We start from the raw sequence: 12,847 nt of genomic DNA on the forward strand, positions 1-12,847 counted from the left end.
GAATTGTCTTTGTGTCTTAGATCCCGAAACAAGGGAAATCAGGACAGCTTGTTATCACTATGCAAGAGGTTTGGAGGCATCCACTCATTCATCCAGAATCAGATCTTCTTTGAAATGAAGTTTTTCTCAACTGTTTTGTTATTGCCTTTCTAAGGCAAAAAGAAACCGAAAAAGAAAGGGCTGTGCCATCTAGGATATACATAAGCCTGCCAAACAAATTGGATCCCTCTGCTGGGTAGAATTACAAACCTGTACATGGCAGGAAGGCTAGCTAATCAGCTAAAAAAAAAATAAAAAACAAGGGACTGGGCAGCTGCTTCTGCTTATTCCTTCTCAGAGCAGTAGGGGGAGAAAAAAAATCAACTCAAAATTCACAATGGTCATTCTTACACTTGATTCCCTCGCACAAATCCTTTCCCTAAGTCTCCCAGGGCAATATTCACTAAGACCTCCCTCCATGGGAAAAATGGCTCCAGAAGGTGATTAAAGACCTTGAGGCCAAATTTAGGTTGCTCTGAACTAGCATGTGAGAGCCAAGACCTTAATGCGTATCCTCTAGGAAGGAGGCATTTTGTGAGAGGATCTTTTGAGGTTGAGATACAATTATCTTATACCACAGCACACCTTCAGCCAACTTACTGTGTGGATCTACAGTGGTCGAAGGTGTTACATCTTCTGAAATACCTTCTGCTGACCACTTGAGATTTCAGAATGTGGGTTGTAAACCAGTTACTTAAGTCTCCCTTTCCCTCCCACTCCATCAAAGTAAGATGAAGGATAATAACGCACCATAAACTGAGATAAATATGCCTCATATCTTTGAATAGTATCTATCTACCACATTGCTCAGGAAGCTCAGGATCTGACAGACTCCACCATGGAAACAAAGAAAAAAATATCTTCAGTTGTGCAGCTCCTGAGGTGTATAAACAATGTGGCTTGAGAATTTTGGCAAAAGAGATAGCAGAACATCACACACACACACAAAAAAAAAAACCAAAAACAAACAACAAAACCCAACCAAACAAAAACAACCAACCAACAAGAGTCCTTCATGCTGTAGATATTCTGTGCCATCCTGGAAGGAGAAACAGAGATTCATGGCAAGGGGTGGGAAGTCAACAGTTCAGTTTGCGAATGTTGTGGGGTTTATGTCAAGTTCTAAGTCCTGAATTAGGAAAGCCTCTAACTCTGGTGTTAATGCCATTTTCCTGAAGGGCTTCATTTGTGAAGGTTAGTTATCATTTGCACTGTACACCATTGGGGGAAGAGTTTAAGACGTTCAACAGATGCTGTGTGCCACACTGGCAAAACATTCATATAAGAAATAATCAAAACTAAGTACGTGCTCATAGAAACAATGACCCCTGACACTATATGGTTTGTGGCCACAAAACTGCTCTTTCTCTTGCCAGATTTAAAAGTAATAAAATTTCACCAGCTATTTGGTGAGGAAATTTCTGGTGAGGAAACTTTTCCAAGGTAAGTAAATGTTGCAGCTGAATTTCTTGGTGCAAATGCTATTCACATCCTTCCCCATTGCCACCCATTCATAAAATTGCTAGATGCTTGACAGCAATCTTAAAATAGCCTGCTACATGGAACAATTGCATGGGAATTATCAGACAGGTGAAAAACTACCTTTCCAGCTATGTGAAGAACTCCATATGAGTAGCTACATTTGCCTGTGTCATCATACATGGGCATTTGTATGAATGACTGTCCCTCATCTCAATGGCTCAACCCAGATAATGCCCTTTTGCAGATCCTGTGGAAGTTGACTCCTCCATAGACTGAGGTTGGAAGAATTGGGGATGAAAAATGCAACAGTCAGCATACCAAGCAAAGGTTTGTCCTTTGGCAAGGGATGACCAAGATCACCAAGTTGGGGTTTTTTGTCAGATTTGGGGTTTTCTGTGTTAAAACAGGGAGGCTGCTTGCCTACCTCTCCTTGTGCCTATTGAAGACTTCTCAGCACCAATGAACTGTTTATCCCTGCCCTTTCAAATACCTAATTCCATGTTTATACATGATACAAATACTAGTCCATCATCAGAAAGGCAAGAAGACAAGTCAGATTGAGGCCAGCCCTATTTCTGGGGAGTGGAGATAATTCATGTGCTCTGCTTATTTTTAGCAGAAGATGGTGGGCAAATCTGAGCCAGCACATGTTTGATTCAATCTGTCCCTGGACACTAATAGATGGTGTTTCTTTGTGCCAAGCACTAATGCACTTTACATTGGCACTCAGTGTCAGGACACAAAGCCCGCCAAGTCCCTGCTAAATGTGCTGATGCCAGGAAAACTGATAATAAACAGCTAGCTAGGGACACAGTCCCAAGTTTTTCCTCTACCTGCAAAGCAGCACAGAAGCTGTACTACTGCAATGGTGTCAGCTGCTCTCCAGCTCGTGGCTATCAATGCAGCAAAGGAGGGTCCTGGACTGGGGAAGAAGGGGTCCTGAGGCCACGAATAAAGGTATGTGTCTAAAGATGGAGGGAGACCCACCTGCTTCATGGGAATTAGCTGTGTGCTTAAGACTGGGCTTTGAGAACCTTCACAACTTGTGCCTTAATGCTCAAACATCTGAACTACGGACAATAAAAAAATAAATCATTCTATGATTTATATTTATCTATGACAATATAAATATAAATCATTCTAAATATAAATACATATATATATATATACACAAATACATATATATATGTATCCATATCACCTGGCAGGATGTTTCTACTGTTTAGCACTCCTTAGTACTCTTTGAGCACTGAACATACCAAATTCAGTCTTACAGGTCAACTTCCTACCTACCAATTCTAAGAATAATAAGGTCACCTACAAAAGAAAATTCCACAGACTCCTCTGAGGAAATCACTCTGTTTTACAAGTCATTGTGTTTTTTCTTTGAATACAAGCATCCAAAATTCTTGAGCTGTAAAATTCCTGTTCCTTTCCACCAGGTGCCTCAGCGCCCAGGCTTCTTTCTTGGACTGCTCGAAGCTCGGTATCCACAACTCTTGGAGAGAAGCCCAGCCAGGGTTTGAAGGTGAGAACCAGAACGCTTCTGGTTTGGGGCAGCTCAGGTGGTTAACCTGAGCCTCCCACCTCTGAGGCAGCCATCCCTGGCAATGGAGAGAAATAAAAGAGGTTATTCAGGGACCCTGGCAGACAGAGAAGAAAGGTGCTATGCCATTAGTAGATTATGAAAGCGAGTCAGTGACATTTCCCTTCCCACTACAGGCTCTATCCAGGTCCCTGTGGATGTCAGAGGGGAAGTTCTCCCCAAAGTGAGAGACCAGGAGGAACAGGTCCAAATCCTCTCACAAATACACAACCTGGCTTAAAGATCGACATTTCAATGTTTAGTCATCAAATGTGGCCGCAGACAATGCCGCGTTATCATTACAGGTTTGAACGTATCCATACATATGCAGATCCAGATAGTCATAGAGTATTTAATTCAGGAGGGACATCCAGTGATCATCTAGTCCAGTTCCCTCTTCCAAACAGGTCTAACCATATCTAATTGCTTAGGGCAGTATTGACTTGAGTCTTAAAACACCTCCAAGGACAGAGATCCCACAACCTCTGTGGGCAATCTGTTTCCAAATGTTCCAGGTCATCTAAAGCAAGTCAGCGAGATAGGCTACTTTCTGTAGCCTGATAAAAACAATTCAAGCTTTCCACTGAAATGACTACCAGGTCGACAGTCAACGTGTATGAGCTCGAGCACTGCAGCAGTATGAGGAACACATGCTCTGGCCATGCACCCACACCTTCTGCCAACACCTTTTGACATGAAGGTGCACAACCGAATGGCATTGCAATGCCAGTGGTTGTAGGCTGGCCAGAAATCTGGTAACCAAACTTCCTGGGACAAATAGGAGCCTAGTGTCATTTCGAAGCCTCTCTGAGACACAAGGACAAAGTCACACGTACCTTTTCTTTCCTTCGGATGTTTTCCCACACTCTGTTACATACCATGCACTCAAAGGTGTCAATGTAATTGTCCTGGGTGATATCTTGCACTCCCCACTTGCGTTCCTTCATTGCTATAAGCAGCCTTGGGTTGGAAATGTCCCCTTTCAGTTTCCATTGTAGGTAGGACTCATATTCTTGATCGTTTGTATCCAGTGTTTTGATGTAGTGAGCCAGTTCCCGAGGGTGTGAAAAACTGGACACAAGAATTGCACTCTTGTTACTAGGAAGCCAGTCTACAATGCTGGGAGACCCAAAATACACTGGTACCACTCCCAACTTCAGCGGCCGCCAGAGTTTTTCAGTGATGTAATCTTCACAGATAGCATTTTCAAAAGCAAGAATGAACTTGTATTGTGCCAGTATTTTATAGAAGTTTTCATCATCCATGGCAGTTGGATTTCTCAGATGTTGAGGAAGGTCTCTGTTGTGCAGACATTCCCCATAAGCATCTACTTCAATGTGGCACATCAGCTCACGCACATAGCTATCCCGGTCAGAAGGAGGGTTGCAGTCAGACTGCACATATACAAGTGGTGCAAGCCTCTTCCTCAAGCTGTTCTTCATCTGCAGTGGGATCATGTACCTCAATGACTTCAGGACCTCTATACTCTCAAGGTACTGAGTGGTCAGTGGTAGGTGAGAATGGCGGCTAAAGGTTGCAGTGTGATTGAACAAGGTGATGGTCGGTTTGTGGAAAAGTTTGTAGTTGTTTTTTGGTGACTCTTCATGAAAAAGGGCCCAATCATGATAGTCTTTACGAGGGAGGGGTAAGCTGTCTATACTGAAGTCAGTACCTAGACAAAAGCAAACCGTGTTTAGACTGCCCCTATCTATGCTGCAACACTAACTACAATGACACAGAAGTCTAGTTTTAATTTAACATGAGCCCTACAACCATTGCATTTATGACATTATAAGGCAGAATTGCAAGCAGAGGAATTCATGAAAAGATAGTGGACTGTTATGACAGATAAAACTGAATTTGGCAGCAGAAGAATCTAGAGAATGGGGATCAGTAGTTAATACCAGAAATGGTTTCCTTTCAGGTCATATTAATTTAAAGGCCTTTCATTTCAAAGGCTCACTAGGAATTTTATATTTTAATGCACTGAAATGAGACTAATAAGATGCTTAATAATCTCCTAGTTCTGTAAATAGGGAACAGATGGTATTGCCTCTATCTATGATGTGAGGGAAATGGTTACTGCAGGGCTCAATTTGGTTCTAGTAGCAAAACAACAAACAGGATTCTAAAATATTGGACAGGGTTAAGGAGAAAAATTACAAGAATGACTTCAGGTCTTGGAAAGACATTGTACTATAGACAGTTTGGAAGCCCATCTACATAGTTTATCAAAGAGAGAGTTATGAGGTGATGCATCACAGCTGCCTACCAGATACATAAAGAAGTAGCTTCTGGCAGAAGACAGCCCCTCAAACTAATGCCAATAGTAGAAGAAGAACCATGTCTAAACTCTAAAAACAGGCCACTGCAGCTCCTTGCGCCTCCCTGCGAGGACAGGGAGCCTCCAGAACAACTTAGGAAAGCTGTGGTGGAACCAGCTTTCCAAAGGCTGGTCTGTGCAAAACTGAATTCAAAATACCAGCTCATGAATCTGACCCTTGCTCTCCCTTCAGTACCACTGTACTACACTTACACAACTGGCCTTACTGCAGACAAATCAGATTCTCACAGGGAAGCTAATAAGGCCTATCTGATTTTGAAAACACTTTGTTCTAAGTGATGCCCAGAAGAGAAGCAGCAGTGCATACAGATAATAATGAAATGCTGTGGATTGAAACCACAGCACTTCAGCTCTGTCTCTCACAAGGGTCCTCCCTCTTTAAGGTAGTATTGCAGGGAAGAGGGAACGAAAATGCAGGAAAGAATGAGACAATGAAAGGGATGAGAGACAAAAATGCAACATGTAAAACTTACTAAACAAGGAGAGAATTAGGCAAAGAGAAGCTTAAAGAAAAATGCACTATAGATCAGAGCACATCAGAATGATTGATTCTAACATAACACTTAATCAATCTCAGCCCAGCAAGAAGACAACAGGCTTTTAGGGACTAAAGGGAAGATAACATCAGCATGTTCCCTACCCTGTGAGGTAAAGGAAATAAAGGAGCTTATAAGGAGATAAAGAGAGCACAAGACTACAATTACTAGCAACTTCAACTTCCAAACTATTAATTAGGATATGTGGCAAAGTGCAGAAGATAAAGACAGATGCCGTCAGTAGTTCTGTATCTTAGGAGACATCTTTCATTCAGGTTTCATACTCCAAGGACTCAATGCTCCAGCACAGAAAAGCTGGACATCCTCCTCCCTTAGGAACAACGCCCCAAGGCTCTGACAGCATGACACCAGATACAGCTCAGTTGCATTGGTAGCTCATGCTACATGCAAAACTCTGCAAAGTATGTGACACTGACAAGGTGGAGTTGGGAATCTCTCCCAAAAGCAGAGACAAAATCCAGCAAGTGTATGCCACATTTCACTTCCAAACAGGAGATGATGGCACTTGACAAAGTCATCACCTACCCCTAGAGGCTTCCCAGGCCAGGACACTAAGTTAGAACAAGCTTCAGAAAAGAAGCTGTTCCTAGCAAAGCAGTTCTGCTGAAAAACATCTGTACCCCATATTTTTGCATAACATTTTTCCTAAATTTGGATCATTCTTCTCCACTCTTCTCTTCTCACTGACCAAATATTAGAGGAAAATTAATGCAGTTTCTTTGGAAGGTGAAACTGTGCCCTGATCCATCCTTAGCATGGAAACGCAGATGTTCAAGCTTTCACTCAGCAGGCTGTTCAGAGGGAAATTCTGGAACACCAAAATCTGTCTTTTTGCTCTGTGTGTATGTGTGTATCTGTGTGTGTGAAGATTTTCTTTATTGATGCAGCATTTTTTTTCACTTTCAATACCATCTATGACCTTTGTCTCTGCAGGTTTTAGCATTGTGAGATCATTTATTGTAGTTTAAAAATAAGTAGCATTTTTGCATGTGTTGACATTTGTCTTTACACAGTCCATAGCCAGCATCACTAGAAAAAGAAAAAAAACTACCTTTGTCCAGTATAAATAGTCCTTTGAAAATAAGTAAGCAAACTATGTCCACAAGCCTGCTAAAAATGAACAGTAGTAGTCCTTTTAATGCTGAAACAGACAAACAGAATTACCACCAGAGACCAAAACCACCAGACTTTACAGCTTTCATGTGATGCAAACCCAGCTTTTCTTGTCTTTAATTGGGTCAGCTTCTCATTCCTTTGCTGTTATTCCTCTGCTTTCATGCTTGACCACTATATTATCAACTGAAAAAGCTGACCTACTTGGAGCTCTGAAAAGATTAGTGATGAGAAGTTTTTGGTTCACTGTTCACCAAGCTAAAGGCCCTTCTTTCCTGTATTTCCAGTTCACCTGTATCCTGATTGAGTGAATGAGATTCAGGACTCGGGTTTATTTTATTTTGTTTTGTTTTCAGACAGGAGCTGAACCTACCAGTCACAGAAAAGTATTTGGCTTTATTTTTCTATCTAAAATTCACTTTTTCTCCAAAAAGCAACTGTGGGGGAAAAAAGAACAAAATTAACAAAATTCCTGGTCTTAAAAGATGCATCTTTTGTGTTTTCTAGACTTACTTTACAGTACACGTAGTGCGAAGTTTCTGAGGTGGCAGGGCCAGAGCAGCTCAGAAGGCTGCACTAGCTGCTGCTCCCTGTGCAGAATCAGTAGGTTTCTTTCTCTACTTTCACAGAATCACAGAATCACCATCTACAGTTTTCTAGCAATCTCTCGGCACATGAGGCAGGGCAGTTGCACAGTTACCAGTGAGTGCGTTATTTTAGGACAAAAGACTTGCACAAGTGCAACAAAGGCCTTGCAGAACCTCTGCTAGGGGTGACAAGCCAGAAGACTGGAAAAAGCTGGCTTGCTCTCGGACTGTTTTTTCATGACTTGGCAACGATAGGAAATTACCTTTCTCCCATAAACAGAGAGCACGTGATTGGAAAGCAGTGTGAGACAAGGCAACAGGTATCCCACAGACGTGCACAGTCACTTTTCAAAGGAATTTTACAGAGAACTTGCATCTCTGGATCTCTATTGATGGCATTCAACACCAGGCAAAGTTTAGCACAATGAGCTGCGTAAGTTTCCTGCTCTCGGTGATTGCCACCTAGAATACTTAATCTCTTCAGGAAAATAACTGGGCAGGAGGGAAAGTTACTCCTTTGAAAAGAAAGAGATCCTTACCATAGAACAGAAATGCTCTTGTCATCTGATTGTGCTGATAGGTCTTGTTGATGGTGAAGAAGCAAACATCCTCTCCGCACTGACCCAGTCTGCCTGTCTCTCCAGTCAGGGGAGACCACCACAGCAGGACAGGATAGTGATTTACATCAGACACTGTCTTGAAGCTGCTTTGACGCTCCTGCTTCTTAAACTGGAAAGTGTGTCTCTCCACAGGCTTTAATGGGCCACTGTGTAAACTGGAGATTACTGCTACCTTATTCTCTGAACTGCTCAGTTCAGTGATAACCTTCAGGGAAATAAACATACAGATCACAGCACATCACTGTCATTAGCCATAATATCCGCTTGACAAATCAGAGTTTAAGCACCAAGCACAAACTAAGTTTGCATGTGAAGTTTCTGTCAAAGTGGATTCATTTCACTGATGGCAGCCACCGTCCAGGTGATCTTATGTGAGAACAGCAAAAGCTTTAATTTGAATATGTAAGGAGGAGGCAGGAAATACATTTTTGTACTAAGATACGGCCACATCACATACGATTTAACAACACAACTGCCTTCTCCCTGGAAAAAGCACAAAACTGAGAACAGCCCTTCAGTAGCCAGGTTTCTTCTGGAAATTAGCTGTAAAAAAGACGCATGAAATTTGTCTTTCTGTGTTTCTGTGTGGCCATCGGTACTCACCCCTGTTAATTTTTAAACCACTGACCAAATAAAACAAGCGCAAGCAGGCCTTAAAGACAATCTAACAACAATTTCATGGCTAGGTAGAGGAGAAAAGTCCTATCCGTATGCAGTGAAGTGAAAGACATACCAGTATGAACCATCATTTACAGATCTGAAACCCTAGAAGGAATCTTAAAAACTCTCCACCCATAGGAGAAACCTCTAGTACTGCTCACCATCAGCCATGAGACAGAAGTGTCAGAAAATCTGGGGGATTTCTGGTACCCCTGCAGCCACCACTCTTTTCTACAGGTAGTACTTGCTACAAAAGCAGCCTAGGGCACAGCAGCCTATTGAGCTAAGTGACAGAAATGGTGCTGGCAGGTATTGCCACAGAACACTTAGCTCCTGCTCTTAGCTTTAGTGGTGCAAAGACCTTCCTGCTACCATGCAAACAGCTTTCTGTGTATGCACCTTCACAGGCAGTGCATAATGCCACCCCAGGAACAGCTGCAAGAATGACAGGGGAACTCAAACCCACCAGACAGCTTTGGCCACAGCACTTTGGTTTGTCAGATGGCTCTGAAGGAGGATATTGGAAAGCAGGAGAGTTTTGTTTATATTAAGTGGTTTGAAAACATTTATCTTCCATGATAGCTTTACTGCATGCATTCATTTTGCTGTTTGCTGTGTCAATAGCTCTCACTGTGTAGCAAAATACACTGATTGTACCTAGACTAAATAGGTTCTGTGTGGCACAGGATACCAGGACAGCACAAACAGGAGGCTGTGCAATGTCCAGCTGTACAGAAAAATACAGAAAACACTCCCACACTGGAGAGTGGACAAGACACTATCTGGGGAAAAGACTCATATGTCTAATAGTTTGACAAGATATAACTGCAGCAATATAATTTAAATAAATCTCTAACTATCTCACATCCAGGTTTCTCCAGGAACATGCTCCTTCTTTGCTTCCAGATTTTGCCCTGGCAGAATTTAAGGAGTCTCTATATTTGCGCAGAATTTCTAGCAGCTATCTCTGAACTCCTGGGGGTTGATACACCACAACTACACTGACAGCTCATGTGCTACAGCAGTCCCAGTGGTAGGGCACCAAGTGTCACCACCCAGTGAACGTTCCCAGATAAAAATCCCAGCTAGGCACAGGGAAGCTCTAACTAGCTCCAAACCCACTTAGCTGTGGAGGTGCAGCAGAATCACAAACCCTCCCAACAAAGGTCCTAAACACTTGCTAGCATTGCTCCTATGCTAGGGCAGCCATATCACTTTGGATGCCTTGTTCAGGAGAACAGAACTGAAAGTTAAGTGTCAGTGACTGCCCCCAAGAAATAGCTGCAATTTGAAGTAGGCAGCTGGCCTGAGAGAGCTTCAGAGGTCCTCCCACTAGCTCCACAGGAAGCTACCAGAGGTACTGGGCTGAACTAGAGCCTCGGTTCAGAGCACAGCACAACTGGAAAGACACATCTGGGGCAGATCCTGGCCTTCTCATGACTCAAGTCCCCTACAGTCCCATGACTGCAAACCAAGTCTGATTCAATTTGTCTAAAATTTGTTCTCTTCTAACGGAAATCTAGGGTAACCTACACCAGCCACAAACTAATATGACTCCACACTGATTTTTCTCTCATGCTTTTTTTTACTGACGAGCTACTGGACTTCCCAACAAGCCTTTGAGTCAGGACTGTGGACAGATTTCCATCACCGCTTACTGATGTGCTCGGATTTCCCTGGTCTTTCTGCCACATTAGTATGAAATGGATCCAGCTTTGCCACCCTGCCTAATGAGTTGAAACACATGAACAGATGCTAGATGGAGGCAATGCAACATGGCATGGTATGGTACACCAGTCCCAAGAAACTCCTCCAGGAGCCAAGGAGCTATGCAAGAAACGTGTTCTCTGTGTAACATCACTTCTGGAGTCAGCTATTACCACCATGCTACTGACAGTTTCTTTAAACACTCCATACAAGCACCGACTTGTATGAAAAAATGTCTGTCACCTCCAATGCTCTCTCTCACCTGCCAAAATTGTGTCATACTTTGACAGCAATCTCATGCATATCCCCCCTTGCCCCTGTACCTGAAGGGTCACCACAAGGAAAAAGGCAGCTGCAAAGCAGAAGCAAGATGCCCACAGTTTCTTCCTCCTCATTCTAATCATGCTGCACTGCCAGGCTTGCCAGAGCAGTTAGAGCTAGGCATCAGGAAGGCCAGCTTGTCTAAAGTCTTCAGCCTTTGCTGCAGGGCTTTCCCACTCCATCCTTACTCCTCTTCATGGTGACCGCTGCTGAAAAAGGTACAGCATCAATAAAGACCGCTCTCAAGCTCAGTGGCTAGCTTGATGTCTACCCGTAGCTTCCCGTAGGTGCCAGAGCCGTATTTTGAGCTAGGTATCCAGAAAGCTGCCTGCACAAAACAGCACTTTCGTGCACAGCCTCATGCATCTACTCTCCCTCTGGTCATCCTGGACTTGGGCAACCTCTCTAAGCAGGTTCACACAGCCTCTCTTCCTAGCAGTGAGCGTAGAGAGATGCTGATGGGCCTGGCTCAGTCCTGTGTGGAAAGGGCAGTCATTTTCCTGAGTTTCAGATGGCAAACTGTGCTGCTTTTCAACAGACTTACAAACAGATGAGCAATGGAAGACCTTCCTTCCCCGGGCAAGCACTGAAAATGTTCCTGGAGGGGACACACAACTATCTGGCCTTGGGACTACACTGCAGTCGTCTGGGACTTCCGTTCACCAGCACATCTAGCCCAATGCACAGAGAAAGTAACCATACAGCACACACACAAACTCTCTCCACACCTAAAAACATTTAAACTTATCAAGTTCCCCTTCCCCTGTAATCTACATCTGTGTTGGTCTGCCTCCCTCTCCTCAAATAACTCTTCTCCTTCCCTGACACTTTTTTTAGCTTTCATAGAGCCCTACTGTTTTGCCGCATGCTGGATGTTACTTTGTGAAAACCCCAACTCCTGACAACAGGAGTAGGTGCAAATTCCAGCTTTGTTTTGCCAAAAAAAAAAAAAAAAAAAAGAGATGGGAGAAAGATGAGACTTTATCTCTCAATGCAGAAGAGTAAAATTTGAAAATGTGGGTATTCTAAAAACTCAGAAACACACAAGAAAAAAATGTTTAATAAATTGCTATTTTAAAACTCATCTCTTTAAGAGATGTGCCTCCTGTAATTTAGGCTGGTTTTCTATGAAAAGACGGTGTATGTGATTGTATTGTCACCATGTGCATGCACCTGCCATCTTTCCACCCAAGCTAATCCCACTCACAAAGTTCAAAAAAACCTGACAAAGAGGGATGGGTTCCAAACTCATTGCCTCCCATAGTGGCAATGGGAGATAGAGACAAAAAAACGATCCATTTTCTGCTTCCACTGCAACATGAGTTCATCCCTTCCCACTGACCATCAGAATAGCCTCTTTAGTAAAACTTCACATGAAACCATGCTGTGTGAGTTCTGCTTTGCATGGGACAGATGCTTTTGAAGGTTCTGAGTGGGCACAAAAGTGCACGGCTGCCAGTGGAGCACTTCTGAAATCAGGTAAGGTCTTTTATAAAGCCTCTTCGTCTTCTGTGCCTCGTCTGTTATACCCAAATTAGGGCACCAGGAGGGGAAGGGCCTGAATTCTGCCCACAACTGTGTTGGTGAAAATCTACCGAAGGCACACCCTGGAGCTGCACAGTATCTTCAATACCACACGTCTAACCCTGTGCACGGCAAAAAGTAATACTGTCCTGTCCCAAAAGTAACTTGTCTTGCCCCAACTCCACTGGCAAAGACGACCTTGCAGCGCTTTCCAGCCTCGGCCAGGCCGAGCGCAGACCCTGAGGACGTGAGGGAAGAAGGATAAATCACCACCCCCGGATGCCCTGCGGGAGCAGCAGCTCCCTGCA

The 12,847-nt window shown here is 43.4% G+C and overlaps 1 protein-coding gene across 1 annotated transcript; it reads right to left on the reverse strand.

Moving 5' to 3' along the window:
* Positions 1-2,868: 2,868 nt before the first annotated feature.
* On the reverse strand, positions 2,869-11,221 carry FUT10 (fucosyltransferase 10 (alpha (1,3) fucosyltransferase)). The gene is made up of 4 exons (XM_009887204.1): positions 11,018-11,221; positions 8,247-8,532; positions 3,943-4,778; positions 2,869-3,125 (listed from the first exon to the last, which is right to left on the reverse strand). The coding sequence occupies exons 1-4, from the start codon at positions 11,096-11,098 to the stop codon at positions 2,892-2,894; spliced, it is 1,437 nt and encodes a 478-aa protein (XP_009885506.1). The 5' UTR covers positions 11,099-11,221; the 3' UTR covers positions 2,869-2,891.
* Between the last annotated feature and the right edge of the window lie 1,626 nt (positions 11,222-12,847).

Source organism: Charadrius vociferus, unplaced genomic scaffold (genome assembly GCF_000708025.1).
Source record: "Charadrius vociferus isolate BGI_N301 unplaced genomic scaffold, ASM70802v2 scaffold586, whole genome shotgun sequence".
NCBI lineage: Eukaryota > Metazoa > Chordata > Aves > Charadriiformes > Charadriidae > Charadrius > Charadrius vociferus.